Genomic DNA, 12,412 nt, shown 5'->3' on the forward strand with positions numbered 1-12,412 from the left:
CGCTCCTCTGGTCTCCTGCTCGTGAGGGATTCATAACAGTATCGTAACATGGCTTAGATTTCTAAATAAACATTCACCTCGTCGCTAGATAGACCTACTCCTGAAAAACTTGTGCACAAGGCTTTTTGTCCCCACGAGGCCACCGTCATTTACCCGACGGGAGGGGTGAGTGAGTGAGCCCTGCAATCTAGAATTTGACCACTGATGTCACTGTTTTCAACCCATTTTACACACTGGCCCTTTAATTTGTAAAATCAGAAGCACGGGAACACTTTGGGTCTCTGAGAAAGCAGTGTTCCCCCATTCCCAAAAGTGGGGAAACACTTTTTTAAGCGGCACCCGAGCCGCCTCACTGCACGACTCCGAATGGAATGGTTGTGACATCTAGTGTTGTCATGGTACCAAAATTGGGACCCACTGTATGATACCAGTGAAAGTATCAAGGTTCTGAGTAGTATCACGATACCACAGCGAAAATGAGGCAGATGTGCCTTTTGTCATTTATAAAAAGATAAATCACTTTTCTATAATACATCAGTGATATTTCAGTGGAATAAATTACTTATTGACTTATTCAATACTTACTTCAAAAACAGCATCAATAAGTGATTAACATAGGGGGGATCAAAATAAAATAAATAAATAAAATAAAAATCAACCTGACAAGTAAAGAACAGTCCCTTCATAAGTAAAGAACAGTCCCTAAAGTGCGGTGAGGTTTGTGGGCCATTACCTGCTACAGAAAGAGAAATGTGAACGCTCGTTTCTCCTCTGACACGCCACATACCTGTGTGCCGCCACGGCTCAGATGTCCAGGTACTACTGGGCAGTCATGACGCCAACGAAAGAGGAAATTACTACACCTGGAGTCGGACTTCTCTGTCGCCGGTAAGCCGTTATCTTGCGAGGCGGAGCTCACGGAATTTGCGTGGAGCGCATGGACACTCACCCTTGGCTTCTTGGTCTCCAAATCTTTAGTCCATAGATTAGTCTCTACTCCACTGTGTAGGTATATTTCCGCCAGACACCTGTGCCTGCTGCAGTGGAGTTGTCCTTTCCTTACGTCAAAAATTAATTAGCGCGGTCACGATTGGACAGCCTTATTGGCTACAAAGATGCAGCTGAAATAGTTTGAATATTAATTCAAATTGTTGGCGTACTCAGTAGCGACTTATGATTTTAAAAGTAACGAAATAGATTACATGGTGTAAACTGTACTCAAGAATGAGTAAAATTACACGCTTGAAAAAATACTCATAAAAGTACAAGTACCCAAAAAATCTACTTAATTACAGTAACGTGAGTATTTGCAATTCATTATTTCCACCCCTGCTACTGCATCTGCTACAGCTACTTTGGAAATATCTGGTAAAGATGTTCCAATGATTCTGCTCCCAAGTGCCAGTTTGAGCAAATCCAAATCCTCTAATGACTTTTAAGTTGAACTGAGTAAGACCTGGATAGAATGATCCTAAGGGAGAAACAGCAATTATTGATTTCTCAATGGATATCTTGGGAATGGTACAATCATGTGAAACAATAAGGGCCATGAGGCAGTAATTATTACTTAATCTTGTTGCATTTCAGTCCAGTCGATGTTGTGTTATTAAAGAATTTATTGTCCTTCTACATTTTAGAGAAAACAGATGTGCAACACCTGGGAGAGCTCGGGCTGTACTAAACAATTATTTTTTTAATCAGTTAATTTAATGATAATTTTTTTCCGATTACTTGATTAATCTAACGACTAATTAATCAGTTGTTCTCAAGATTTTTTTTGTTACTCAATTAATATAACCAATTTTCCCTAAAGAAATATCAAAAACTCAAGTGTTTTCCCTTAAAATCGATGGAAAATAGTGGCATATTTTAAGATTTGTTATAATAATAATAATAATAATAATAATAATAATAATAAATCAAAAAGATTGGTGTGACGCATGAATTAATTTAATTACTGTATATTATAGTAGCCCTTTCTTTGAACTGGAAAATCTGTATTTTTATGGTTATGACCTGGATTTATAAATATACAATTTTGATAATCACTGAAAATGCATTTTTGCATCAGTGTGGGGAAAATAACTGAAACAGTTTACAGACTGTAACAGCAGTCTGTTACATTAGTTTACACATTTTTTTACTGGTGCATGGACATTAAAGTTAACAGGAAACATAAAACGGCCACATAACAATGTAAGATGATACATGGTGTAAAGTAAGCAGCGGTGCTGAAAGCTTAAGTGACTACTCAGTGTGTTTATAATCTTAATAAATCATGTGCCATGGATGTATGGAGGCAGACAGTAAACAGGACAGTGCTGTCTACTGCCGCAGCACTCCGGGATGTTTTCACTTCAAATATCCTTGCATAGCAGTTGTACTCCTGTGAACAATCATTTCCAGTTTTGAGGGAATTTTTTAAGCTAAGGCTTGTTCTCTGGAGGAGTCCATGCTTTGCCCGGGCCACACTGCCTCTGTGCTGTTGACAATGCAGTGGCTTGCACGGCGCCATAAATAAGTGGAGTACTGGTTGTGGAAATACAGTAGTTACACCGGCAGGCAGCTCTGTAGCAGCACCGCGGCAGCAACAATGTCTGTGAACACTGTCAGTGTGCGAGCTGCATCAGTTCATCAAGGTAGCCGTCATGTGCCACTCGCAGGTGGTGTGGCCTGAGCGTTACTGACTCGCCGAGGCACGTTTTGCAAATTGACGTGTTTGGTTTTTTTTGGGGAGTTTTTCCTTATCCGCTTGCATGTGATATAAAATCTTCAACTTATGTGAATTCAAGACAATATTAAAAAACATCATAGATGAAATCAAACCAATCGCTGGGATTTCTCTGTTGCCAGGCTGACAACCCATTGTTCCATAAAGCCACCACCACTGTGACCAACCCAACCTTCACTGGAGAATGAAGACTGCCACTGCAGCACAGCACTCAAAACAGCAAAAAAGAGCTTTGGCAGGAGTTTTGAGTTATGGATGTATGTCAGCAGAGTATCATTTGTTATTGGGGATGCACAATAATATCGGCATGCTATCAGTATCGGCTGATATTGACTTTAAAATGAATGATCAGAATCAGCTAATGTGCTTTTTCGTATTTTGCACAATGAATGAATATTATATACATTAAAAAGCATTCCATTTAATGTCTCCATCTGCTGGTGGGCCATCACGATAAGCATATGCATAAATAATGTGATGTTAAATCCACTACAGAAGAGACTTGATCACTAAAATTAGGTGGATATATCAATACGGTAGTGGTTATCAGTAAAATTAGTTGTCAGCATATTCGATACCGGCAAAAAGTCATATATTGTGCATTTCCATTTGTTATGCTATTTGCAAATGTTGACATTCACAGATTTATTTAGCTACTAGTTGACTTGCTTACTTTCTTAATGATGAATTTCTGTCATTTACTTTCTACGTGATTGTAGTTGTATTGTGCAACTTATTATTCCAAAAATTGCTTGTAATATTTACACGTGATATATTATAATGTATGTGGATAGTAGGGCAGAGGTTGGGCAGAATTTAAAGATTTGTAACATACACTCACCGACTACTTTATTAGGTACACCTGTTCAACTGCTCATTAACAATAATAGCTTATCAGCCAATCACACCACAGAAACTCAATGCATTTAAGAATGTTGACATGGTCGAGACCTGCTGAAGTTCAAACTGAGCATCAGAATGTAACCTGGTTCTAGCAAGGTGTACCTAAAAAAGTGGCCAGTAAGTGTACATACACTGGATGCATCATATTAGAACATTGCTACTCATTTTATATTTCAAAGCTATTTCGCTGTTGATGTGGCACATGCTTAGTCATTCCTAAAGAGATCCTTTGAAATGTATGTCTGTGAAATCAAATTTATTTTGGAGGTAAACATTTTCACAATTTGTTGTTATTTTAATTGTCATATAGGCTCAGTAAGGTGTAGTAATCAATGATTCTGGCCAACAGACAACAATAAATCCAGTATTCACTCTCCTTTTAGCTTTGGTTTGGTCTTTACCAACTCCTGAGTATCCTGAGAGGATCATCTTGCTCTTTGTTCAGCAGCTGGTGGCTAAATGGTTTTTTGGTGCTGATCAGGTAATGTCTCTTTTCTCCTCAGGCCTGGTGTGAATGGCAATAGCATTGGGTTTCATTTAGAATGGTGCAACATATTTTTCAGAGACATTGTTCAAGGTTCAGTGTTCACATGGACAACACACGTTTGATGACCCTGCTCAGAGGTTACATTCATTTTACAGACAGGAAAATGATGTTCCTCTTGCCCTGATCACAGAGAGAACATTGCAGGTTGCACTTTTTTTTTCTTAAATTGAGTGCCACTGGGAAAAAATTAAACAAAACGCTTTCTGTGCCGTTTTTGTTGTTGACAGGCAACTACCTTTTACCTCCTCACCCTAACCTTCCCGTGTAATCAATCCACTGGTTATTTTGGCCAGCCAAACACAACTTCTTGCTACGTTTCACAGTCATTAGTGTCTTGTTCCTAAATGGACAGGCAGAGGGAATTTGCTGTAGCTCTGGTTGAGGGTGAGAGGCTGTCAGCAAATAAGTTTGTTGGGCACAGGGAAACGATGATCTGTGTTGGTACATGAGACCCTAAAAAAGAGGCCAGATCGTGGGAAGTACTACCAGTTGGTCCAGGAGCTTTGCCTCCATGATAGCCGTTTCAGGTACTGCACATATATACCTCCATGCCACCTGTTTTCTACTGAGACAGTGGTAACTGTGGTTTGTAAAGTCGTATAGATCTGGGTATCCAGCAACCACTACTACCAGTTTCTCCTCCATTGTTTACCAACTATGAACTTGTTGTCATGACCACCAGAGACGGCCTGCCTTTTTTTCAACTCAAGGAGTTCAGAGTGCTCCGGCAAAAATGCCAGGCGCCTAGAGCGAGCAAAAAGCTTTAGCTGCTAAAACACCCTCTGTATGATTGAGGACTTATTGGGCAACTGCACCTGTTTTCAAACTTCATACTTTATACCTATCATTTTGAGACATTTCAAAAATATTGGTAAACATTAACAACTCTCTCTAACAAATCAAATAATTAGGGTGCTTAAGCTCAAATGCATATAAGTAAATTAACCCATGTGTGAAGAGCGCAGGTCAGTAAAGACAACCAAGACTCAATGCTTTTTTAAAAACAGGCTGCTTTAATTTTCATTGTTGGATGAGGAGAACTACAGTAGTCACCCACTGTCAAGTAACAGAGACACATACTGCCATGGTATGTGTGTGTGCACCACCACCACCACCTTGGTAGAACTCCAACAGCTCCAGATGTTTAGTCCTCAGCTAGCAGCTGCAAGCTGTTTGATGAAATATTTCATACATTTAAAACAATAATGTCTTCATTCAACTGTTAGGTCATCCGCAAGAGTCACTGGCAATGAGCCAACACCTTTTCAAAGTTAAATATTTCCAAACATCAGATTCCATTACATAATATGAAGCCAGGCTCAGATTACAACATCTTCAGTTCAGGTCAACTGTTTACTGCTGATGTGCTCTTTTCAGAGAATTTGGTGCCAGGCACAACCAGGGCCACCAAGGTTATATTCATCTCTGTTGGATTTGAGAATGATCAACTATGAGTTTAAAACACGAGAGGATGCTGGTGTAGCCTGAGCCTGGGTTATTTGACAGAATCATTTCATAATCAACACAAAAACACTCAGCTTAAGCCCAAAGGAGGTTCTGTTGATTATTATTGATCTACCCATGCAGGCAAGGTTCAGGGGCATAAGCCTGGAACACAGTAAGAGAAGGAGAGAACAAAGGGATCAGCCAGAAATGCAGCAAAAACCTTGAACTTGTCACACTGAACTAATCACACCAGGAGAGCGAGAGGAAGGAAGAGCTGCTGTTATTGTGCTACATCTGCTGGGTGGAGTTCCCGTTCCAGGTGTTGTTGTCATCCTCACTGTCCTCCTGAGTCCTTAGCCTGCAGATTTTACCATCCTTCTTGAAGTCCTTGGGCCGCTTCTCCAGAGTGTGCTTGGAAAGAGATTCTCTGAGTGGACACAGAGGAAAATGGTAGGACACAAAGTCAGTCACTATCCACATATTCTGTACTACTGAGGTCGGTAGCTCAGATGCACCAATAATTTCCATAATCTTAAACTGTCACAAGACAATAACTACCTTATGAAACTCTGAGTGGATTCAGGTGAACAAGGTTGTTTTATTTCTTTTTATTTGTAAGAGACTGAGTGTGCCATTAGTTCTATCAAGAGTTAAAACAGTGGCACTGTAAAGGGATAGTTCAGATTTTTTTTTTGAAGTGGGGTTGTATGGATTACTTGCCAAAAGTTAGTGTATTGCATACAGTGAATGTCAGTTGGCACACCCCCCCAGTTTGGAGAAGCAGACTGGAGTAAGACACTGAAGCTAAACAATGTACTGCTATCATGGGATCAGCAACAAAACGTTTCTTAATCACCTAAAAAAATCCCATCTAAAAAAAAATCTACATCAGTTTTAAATGTGTGCAATATTAAGAGTATTGCCACTACCTTTCAGCCTGTTCTGATGCAGGGTATATACAGGAATCCTGAGGTTAATTTCATACCTTTTTAAGACTTTTTTAAGACCTTCCAAAAAAATCTTAAGACCTCATCGCCACTTCAAGCTGTCATTAGCAGCAATGCATCTTTAACTTACTAAACAGTTGTAGTTTGCAATTAAATCTATGGAGCACAAACATACAACAGAACTCAGATAAGATGAGAAGGATTTTTTATTGTCTTTTGCTCCTCTGTTTGGTGCCTGGATGTGCGCCGTCGCGTGATGTCGCACAGGTACGCGCATGGCCCTGAGCGGCAGTCCGAATGCGCCTACCTACACATTGTTGTTTGTAATACTCGCAAGGAGGAAAATAAATTATACATTCATGGATACTTTTGTCAAAGCTTGAATGCCAAGAAAATTTAATACTTCATAAAATCGCAATTAAGACTTTTTAATACTTTCAAGGGCCTTAATTTTCCGACATTTGATTTACCAACTTTCAATACTTTTTAAGACCCCGTGGACACCCTGTGATGGCAAACCCGCTGATGGCTTTAATGCCCCATCTATGCTCTCGTCAAAGCCACCAGACTGCAGTGACAAAAACAGCAATTTTAGCTCGCTGAAGACAGGAGGTGCTGGTCTACTGCTGCTTCAATCAGTTAGTTTGTGTTATTAAGTATCTTTGGTGAATCTGAACTAACTCTTTTAAACCCCAAGGTCACACAATGACACAAACAAAATCACTATCTGTGGCAGTGGCAGACCAGCAGTTCCTGTGTTCAGCAAAACTCAATCACTATTTTTCTCAGTGGAGTCTGGCTTTGAAGAGAGCAACAGAACAGCATTATTTTCCTGTTGGAAATCACCATCTGACATTAAGATAAAGCAGTGAAAATATTCTATATATAGCATACACTTAGAGTGATACTGACTTTTTTAAGTGGCTAAAATGCATGTTGTTGCTGACCCCTCCACATCAGTAGATTGCTTAACTTATGTGTTGGACTCTAGCCCGCTTCTCCAAACTGGGGTCAAGCTGAATGACATCTACTGTATGTAATACACTCTCTGTGGATAAATACTCCATACAACCCCACTTCAAAAATTCTGAACTATCCTTTTAAGCTCTCATCATACACTCAGGCAATAAATGCTGTGTGGAATTCTGTGAGATTGTGTTTGCAAGAGTGACTCTAAAAAAAGTGCAACACTGCTGTCAAGTCCATACAGCCTCAGTATGTTGTGGACTGGCTCTCAGCAATACAGAGTGTTGACCAATAAAGACCTAAACAAGGGTGTAAAATGGAGGAGCATTCCTTTTATTACTGCCAAGTCTTTTCTGTGATGGATCATGATAAAATGAAAAGAACAGAAACTATCTTGGATGCTTCAAGCACATCTTCCCCCCAGCAGCATAGAAGATCTACACAATCAGAACAGTTTCAAGGTGGACACCAAAGATTAGGGTAAGCAACTCAGTATCTGAACAAATGTCTCCCCTTCTATTCCTGAGATATGACAGTGAATAATGGCGAGAAACGTGTTTGATACAGAATATTATGATATCACAGTGAAGCCGACCTTTTGGTGACCCAGTCATCTAGTAAATAGTGACTGATCACGCAACAAAATATGACTGGTGGGTCAGGCATGTGGGACAAAAAGTGATGAAGCAGCGTTCCGACTCAGTCATTATAATAATTAATAGACTACCTTGCGTGAGTCTACGGGCCTTTCCCAAACCGCCCCCCACACCCTCTCCCTATCCACTTTCACTCTGTTTCTGCGTTAGAGGGTTCGATACATTTATTGCTGTCCCAAACCAACTAGTGAGGAGTGGAAGTGGGTTATAAAACCCTCCAACAGCAAGCCTGCACCAGTATTGACTTACGGACCATGTGCAATGCAGAACTGTGTTCATCATGAAAGACACTGAGAGTAGGTGTTTCTCTGGTGATCTGGAGAATTCAAGGATGAGGCTGATCACTGAGTTCTTTCTTGATGCACGTTTAATTACGAGCTCGGATCAACATGGCTATATGCAGAAGCTATGTGATGATTGTGAACAGAGAGAGACACAGCTTATATAGGATGGTGGCATGTATACTATTACCTAAAATGGTGCCTTGACACATTTAACTTGACCTTGGGCTAACTAAAATTAGTCTAACTTGTCCATTCATCAGTAAGCCTAGCACTTCTGACGCCATCACAATGGAACATGATCCCCAGTGGGTCTTCAAGTATCCACTGGTCAGTGGAGATGTAAAAATACATACCAACAGATGCTTCATACAAATAAAGTTCTGTGCGACTACCCTTAGAAATGTAAACTGTTGAAACTACAATAGACATTTAATATTGTCATAAACACGTTAAAATCTTAAATACAACAATGTATTTAGGATCAAATCTATACCTCTCTGGTCTCTATAAAAACAGTAGTCATGTTTATTTTATAGTAAAGTGTAACAGGAACTGTTGTAAAACAAAAAAAAAAAGAGAAGCTTATAAACAGAGTGAAAAATGCGAAGATGTTTACAAAAGTAAAAGACAAGAAATGTCACTGATGAATCTCAGGAATACGTTGTATACCCCTGTATGTTTTATTTATTTATTTACTTATTTATCAATGTTTCTTTTAATGGCAAAAGGATAATATCTGCTACCAAAATTCCGGTATACAGCAGCACAAATCAAATAAATTGATACAAATACATATAAAGACCATACAATGGGAGTAATTTTACTTTTCTCCATGTTTACCAAATATAACAACAGCTCCATTTGCCGCTGCATGCCGCTGTGTTTCCCGCCCTACACCTTGATGTAGGGAGCTTCATTCAGCTGTGAAGGGGACTGTAAATGGAGATGGAGTGGGAGTGGGTAGTGTTCAGTTTTGGAAAGGCCCTACCGTCACCCTCTCTGTCCTCTCTATGAACACACACTCTCAGTTTGAACAGTGCTGTGGTGCTCGTCTCTGTCCTCTGTACGTAAGACTGTCCTACTGTAATGAATATAGTTTGCGGGTCAGGTGGTTGATTAACATATATTTTTAGCATCGCATTCATCTTTTTTGTATGATTTTATATCCACTCCTGTCCTGACACTACAAAATATTACAGCTCATCTGGTGTTCATTCTCTGCAGACGCACCTCCATTTCAAAACAGAAGTTTTGTTAATGATTTGAGGTCAGTGCTTCAGTGTCTTCAGACTTTTGTTTGGGCATTCTTGATTTAACTCTCTCAAATTTTCTTCATCCTCAGTTTCCGTGTGCACACGTCCCTGCAGTCTCATGTCCTTTCATGGGGATTTGCGGGCATTTAGAAAGGAGAACAAAATCTGCACACTGAATTAGAGCTCCCAGTTTACTTTATTGACTAAAATACAACGTTTCGACTCAAATGGTCTTCCTCAGGCAACTTCAAAAGAATGAAATGGCAGGTGGCAGGTGTGTATATATATATATATATATATATATATATATATATATATGTATAGGTTAAGAGCCAGGTGACATCCCACCTACGTCATCTGTCAATCAAACAATCAGACAGTCGTTCAGGTGAGCCATATATAGGCATATAATGGCCACTGCACGAAGGATTTGCATATCAATAAGTGCAAAGAATACAGATATACAAAATATACAAATTGTTACTGAGGAAACACACAATACAAAAGAGACAATTTAACTATTAGAAAAAACTATTAGAAATTTTTTTTTTCAATAAAGTAAACTGGGAGCTCTAATTCAGTGTGTGGATTTTCTTCTCCTTTCTGCATGGACCCCTATTATCCAGCACCTGACCAAAAACAGGATTGGATGTGCGCACAACTACTCTGTCTTCTGATTTGCGGGCATTTACCTATGCTAATTAGGAACAACTGACACATGCTGTCAACTTACAAGGACAGTGGGATGCATCGTGATAAGAACACTGTTTGTGAATCTGAAGTAGACTTTTCTTAGGACTTGTTTTTAAGAACAAATATAAAAAAAACTTAGGAAGCTACTGGTGAATGAGGCCCTTTATATTCCGTTATTATTTACATCTTACACAGTATCACAACTTTTGGGGAATCAAGGCTGTAGTTTTGCCAGTTTTATCAGCTTTTTGTGCTTGTGTTGTGTTGAACATTTTAGATCACTTTGTGACAGCTCAAGAAATTTTAGATGAATTTCTAAGAGAATTTGGTTTGGATCTGTAGTTGTTTATCAGTGGAGACTATTGGATTAGTCAGTTTTTTTTTCTGTTTTTTTTTTTTTTTTGGACACATAGTGGTGAATGTTTACACCTCTACATGTTCCTCAGGCTGCACAGAAGCAAAATTTGGGTCCAGCTTTGGTTGATGGAATGGGTATACTATATGCAGTATGTATTTCTATCTGGGATGGAGCAGTGACTGCCCCTTACCTCTTTGTTTTGTCAGAGGCTGATGATGAGTTGGTGTAAGAGTTGGCCTGCTGGGCGGGACCTCTGGCTGCTCCAGGAGGGGGTGGGGCTGCAAACAGGAAGGAGCTGAGAAATCTCCATACAGCCAGCAAAGGGTAGAGGAGGGTACCCAGGACCGCCCAGATCCCACCACCAGAGGACTGGACCACTGTGTTAGCAGGCCTGCCTGACTGCTGAAAGGGACAGCATCCAAATAACGTTCAGAATATGTTATGTGACGCTCACAGACATGAGACTAGTGACCATGTGAACGTCAGATACGGAACCATTCTTTTAAAAACACTATGACTTAAAATTGCCAGATTTTAAGAATGTCACAGTAACATCCACGAAGATCAAACAGATCCTCTGCTCAACACACTGTGTTAGTCTACTTGAATCATTCAGGCATGACTTAGGTACTGGGCTGCTGACTGACTAATTGACACAGTGAAGGCAGAGTCAGGTTTACTCACTGGCAGAAGCACGATGGAAGCACTGGGAGCCAGTTCCAGCTCCAGCAGAGTCTTGTTCAGGTCCTCACTGGTGAACTCCCGCCGAGGGAACATGGTTGCCAAGGAGAAGTTACCGTAGCGGTTTCCCACCTCCTGAGACAGAGCCAGCGCAAAACATTCCACAGTCATTCTGCATGAATGGATTTACAGTGCTGTATGATTCACTTTATTCCACTGTCACATTACTCAAAGATGTGACTGTCTGATGTAGAATCATTTGAAAGTTACAGTTGTGTTGAGAGACTCCTGAGATTCTATAACATCAGGGGTCTGTGGGGCTCAACAGTATGGGAAAATAATCTAATTATGACTTTTCAGACAAATAATGCGCTTGCAATTCAGTATGTTGTTCTTTAAAAAAAAAAAAAAAAAAAAATTCCTTATTTTCTGCATTATTTACTATACACAAGCAGTAAATTATCCTACAGTATAACCAACACAACACTGGATACAATCAACATCTACACTGCTCTTTCATTAGGCCAGGCCTACATCTTATGATGAAATTAGATGAGGTGACTAATGAATGCACATAACATATCTTTATTTAGCTTACATTGTAACTAGAATTACTGCCTCGTGACATCCACGTACCAGTCAAGTTTCTCTCTCTCACAGTTTATATCCATGTCTGTGAAAAACATGAATGCTTCACACCCATCTTCCCCTGGCAGCACCAAATTCTATACAATCAGCACAGTTTCAAGGTGGGCACCCAAGATTAGTGTCACCAATTCAGTATCTGACCAAATGTCTCCCGTTCTGTTCCTGAGATATGACACTGAATAATAGCTAGAAAAGTATTTTATGCAGAACATTGTTATGTCACAGAAAAGCCACCGTTTGACCTTTTGGATATAAAATGTCATCACTTCATTATTTTATTCTATTAGACATTTGTGTGA

The 12,412-nt window shown here is 39.7% G+C and overlaps 3 protein-coding genes across 4 annotated transcripts in view; 1 reads left to right on the top strand and 2 right to left on the bottom strand.

The window, feature by feature from the left end:
• itgb2 (integrin, beta 2) overlaps nt 1-4,010 on the top strand; it is a 73,315-nt gene extending 69,305 nt beyond the window's left edge. Inside the window, exon 16 of the mRNA XM_049594836.1 lies at nt 2,854-4,010. Within this exon, the coding sequence (XP_049450793.1) occupies nt 2,854-2,919 (66 nt within the window). The 3' untranslated portion in view covers nt 2,920-4,010. The remainder of the gene's footprint in view (nt 1-2,853) is intronic.
• LOC125900101 (uncharacterized) overlaps nt 1-12,412 on the bottom strand; it is a 549,677-nt gene that overhangs the window by 75,169 nt on the left and 462,096 nt on the right. The gene's annotated exons all lie outside the window — the stretch shown is intronic.
• ubxn4 (UBX domain protein 4) overlaps nt 5,174-12,412 on the bottom strand; it is a 49,282-nt gene continuing 42,043 nt past the window's right edge. Inside the window, exons 11-13 of one of the 2 annotated variants that reach the window (XM_049594853.1) lie at nt 11,469-11,600; nt 10,975-11,183; nt 5,174-6,054 (exon numbers count right to left, since the gene is read on the bottom strand). In XM_049594853.1, coding sequence (XP_049450810.1) covers nt 5,916-6,054; nt 10,975-11,183; nt 11,469-11,600 — 480 coding nt within the window. In that variant the 3' untranslated portion in view covers nt 5,174-5,915. Of the gene's footprint in view, nt 6,055-10,974; nt 11,187-11,468; nt 11,601-12,412 lie in introns of both variants that reach the window. The other variant, XM_049594852.1, reaches the window with a different exon arrangement.

The sequence above is a fragment of the Epinephelus fuscoguttatus genome, linkage group LG13, assembly GCF_011397635.1.
Source record: "Epinephelus fuscoguttatus linkage group LG13, E.fuscoguttatus.final_Chr_v1".
In the NCBI taxonomy this organism is placed as follows: domain Eukaryota; kingdom Metazoa; phylum Chordata; class Actinopteri; order Perciformes; family Serranidae; genus Epinephelus; species Epinephelus fuscoguttatus.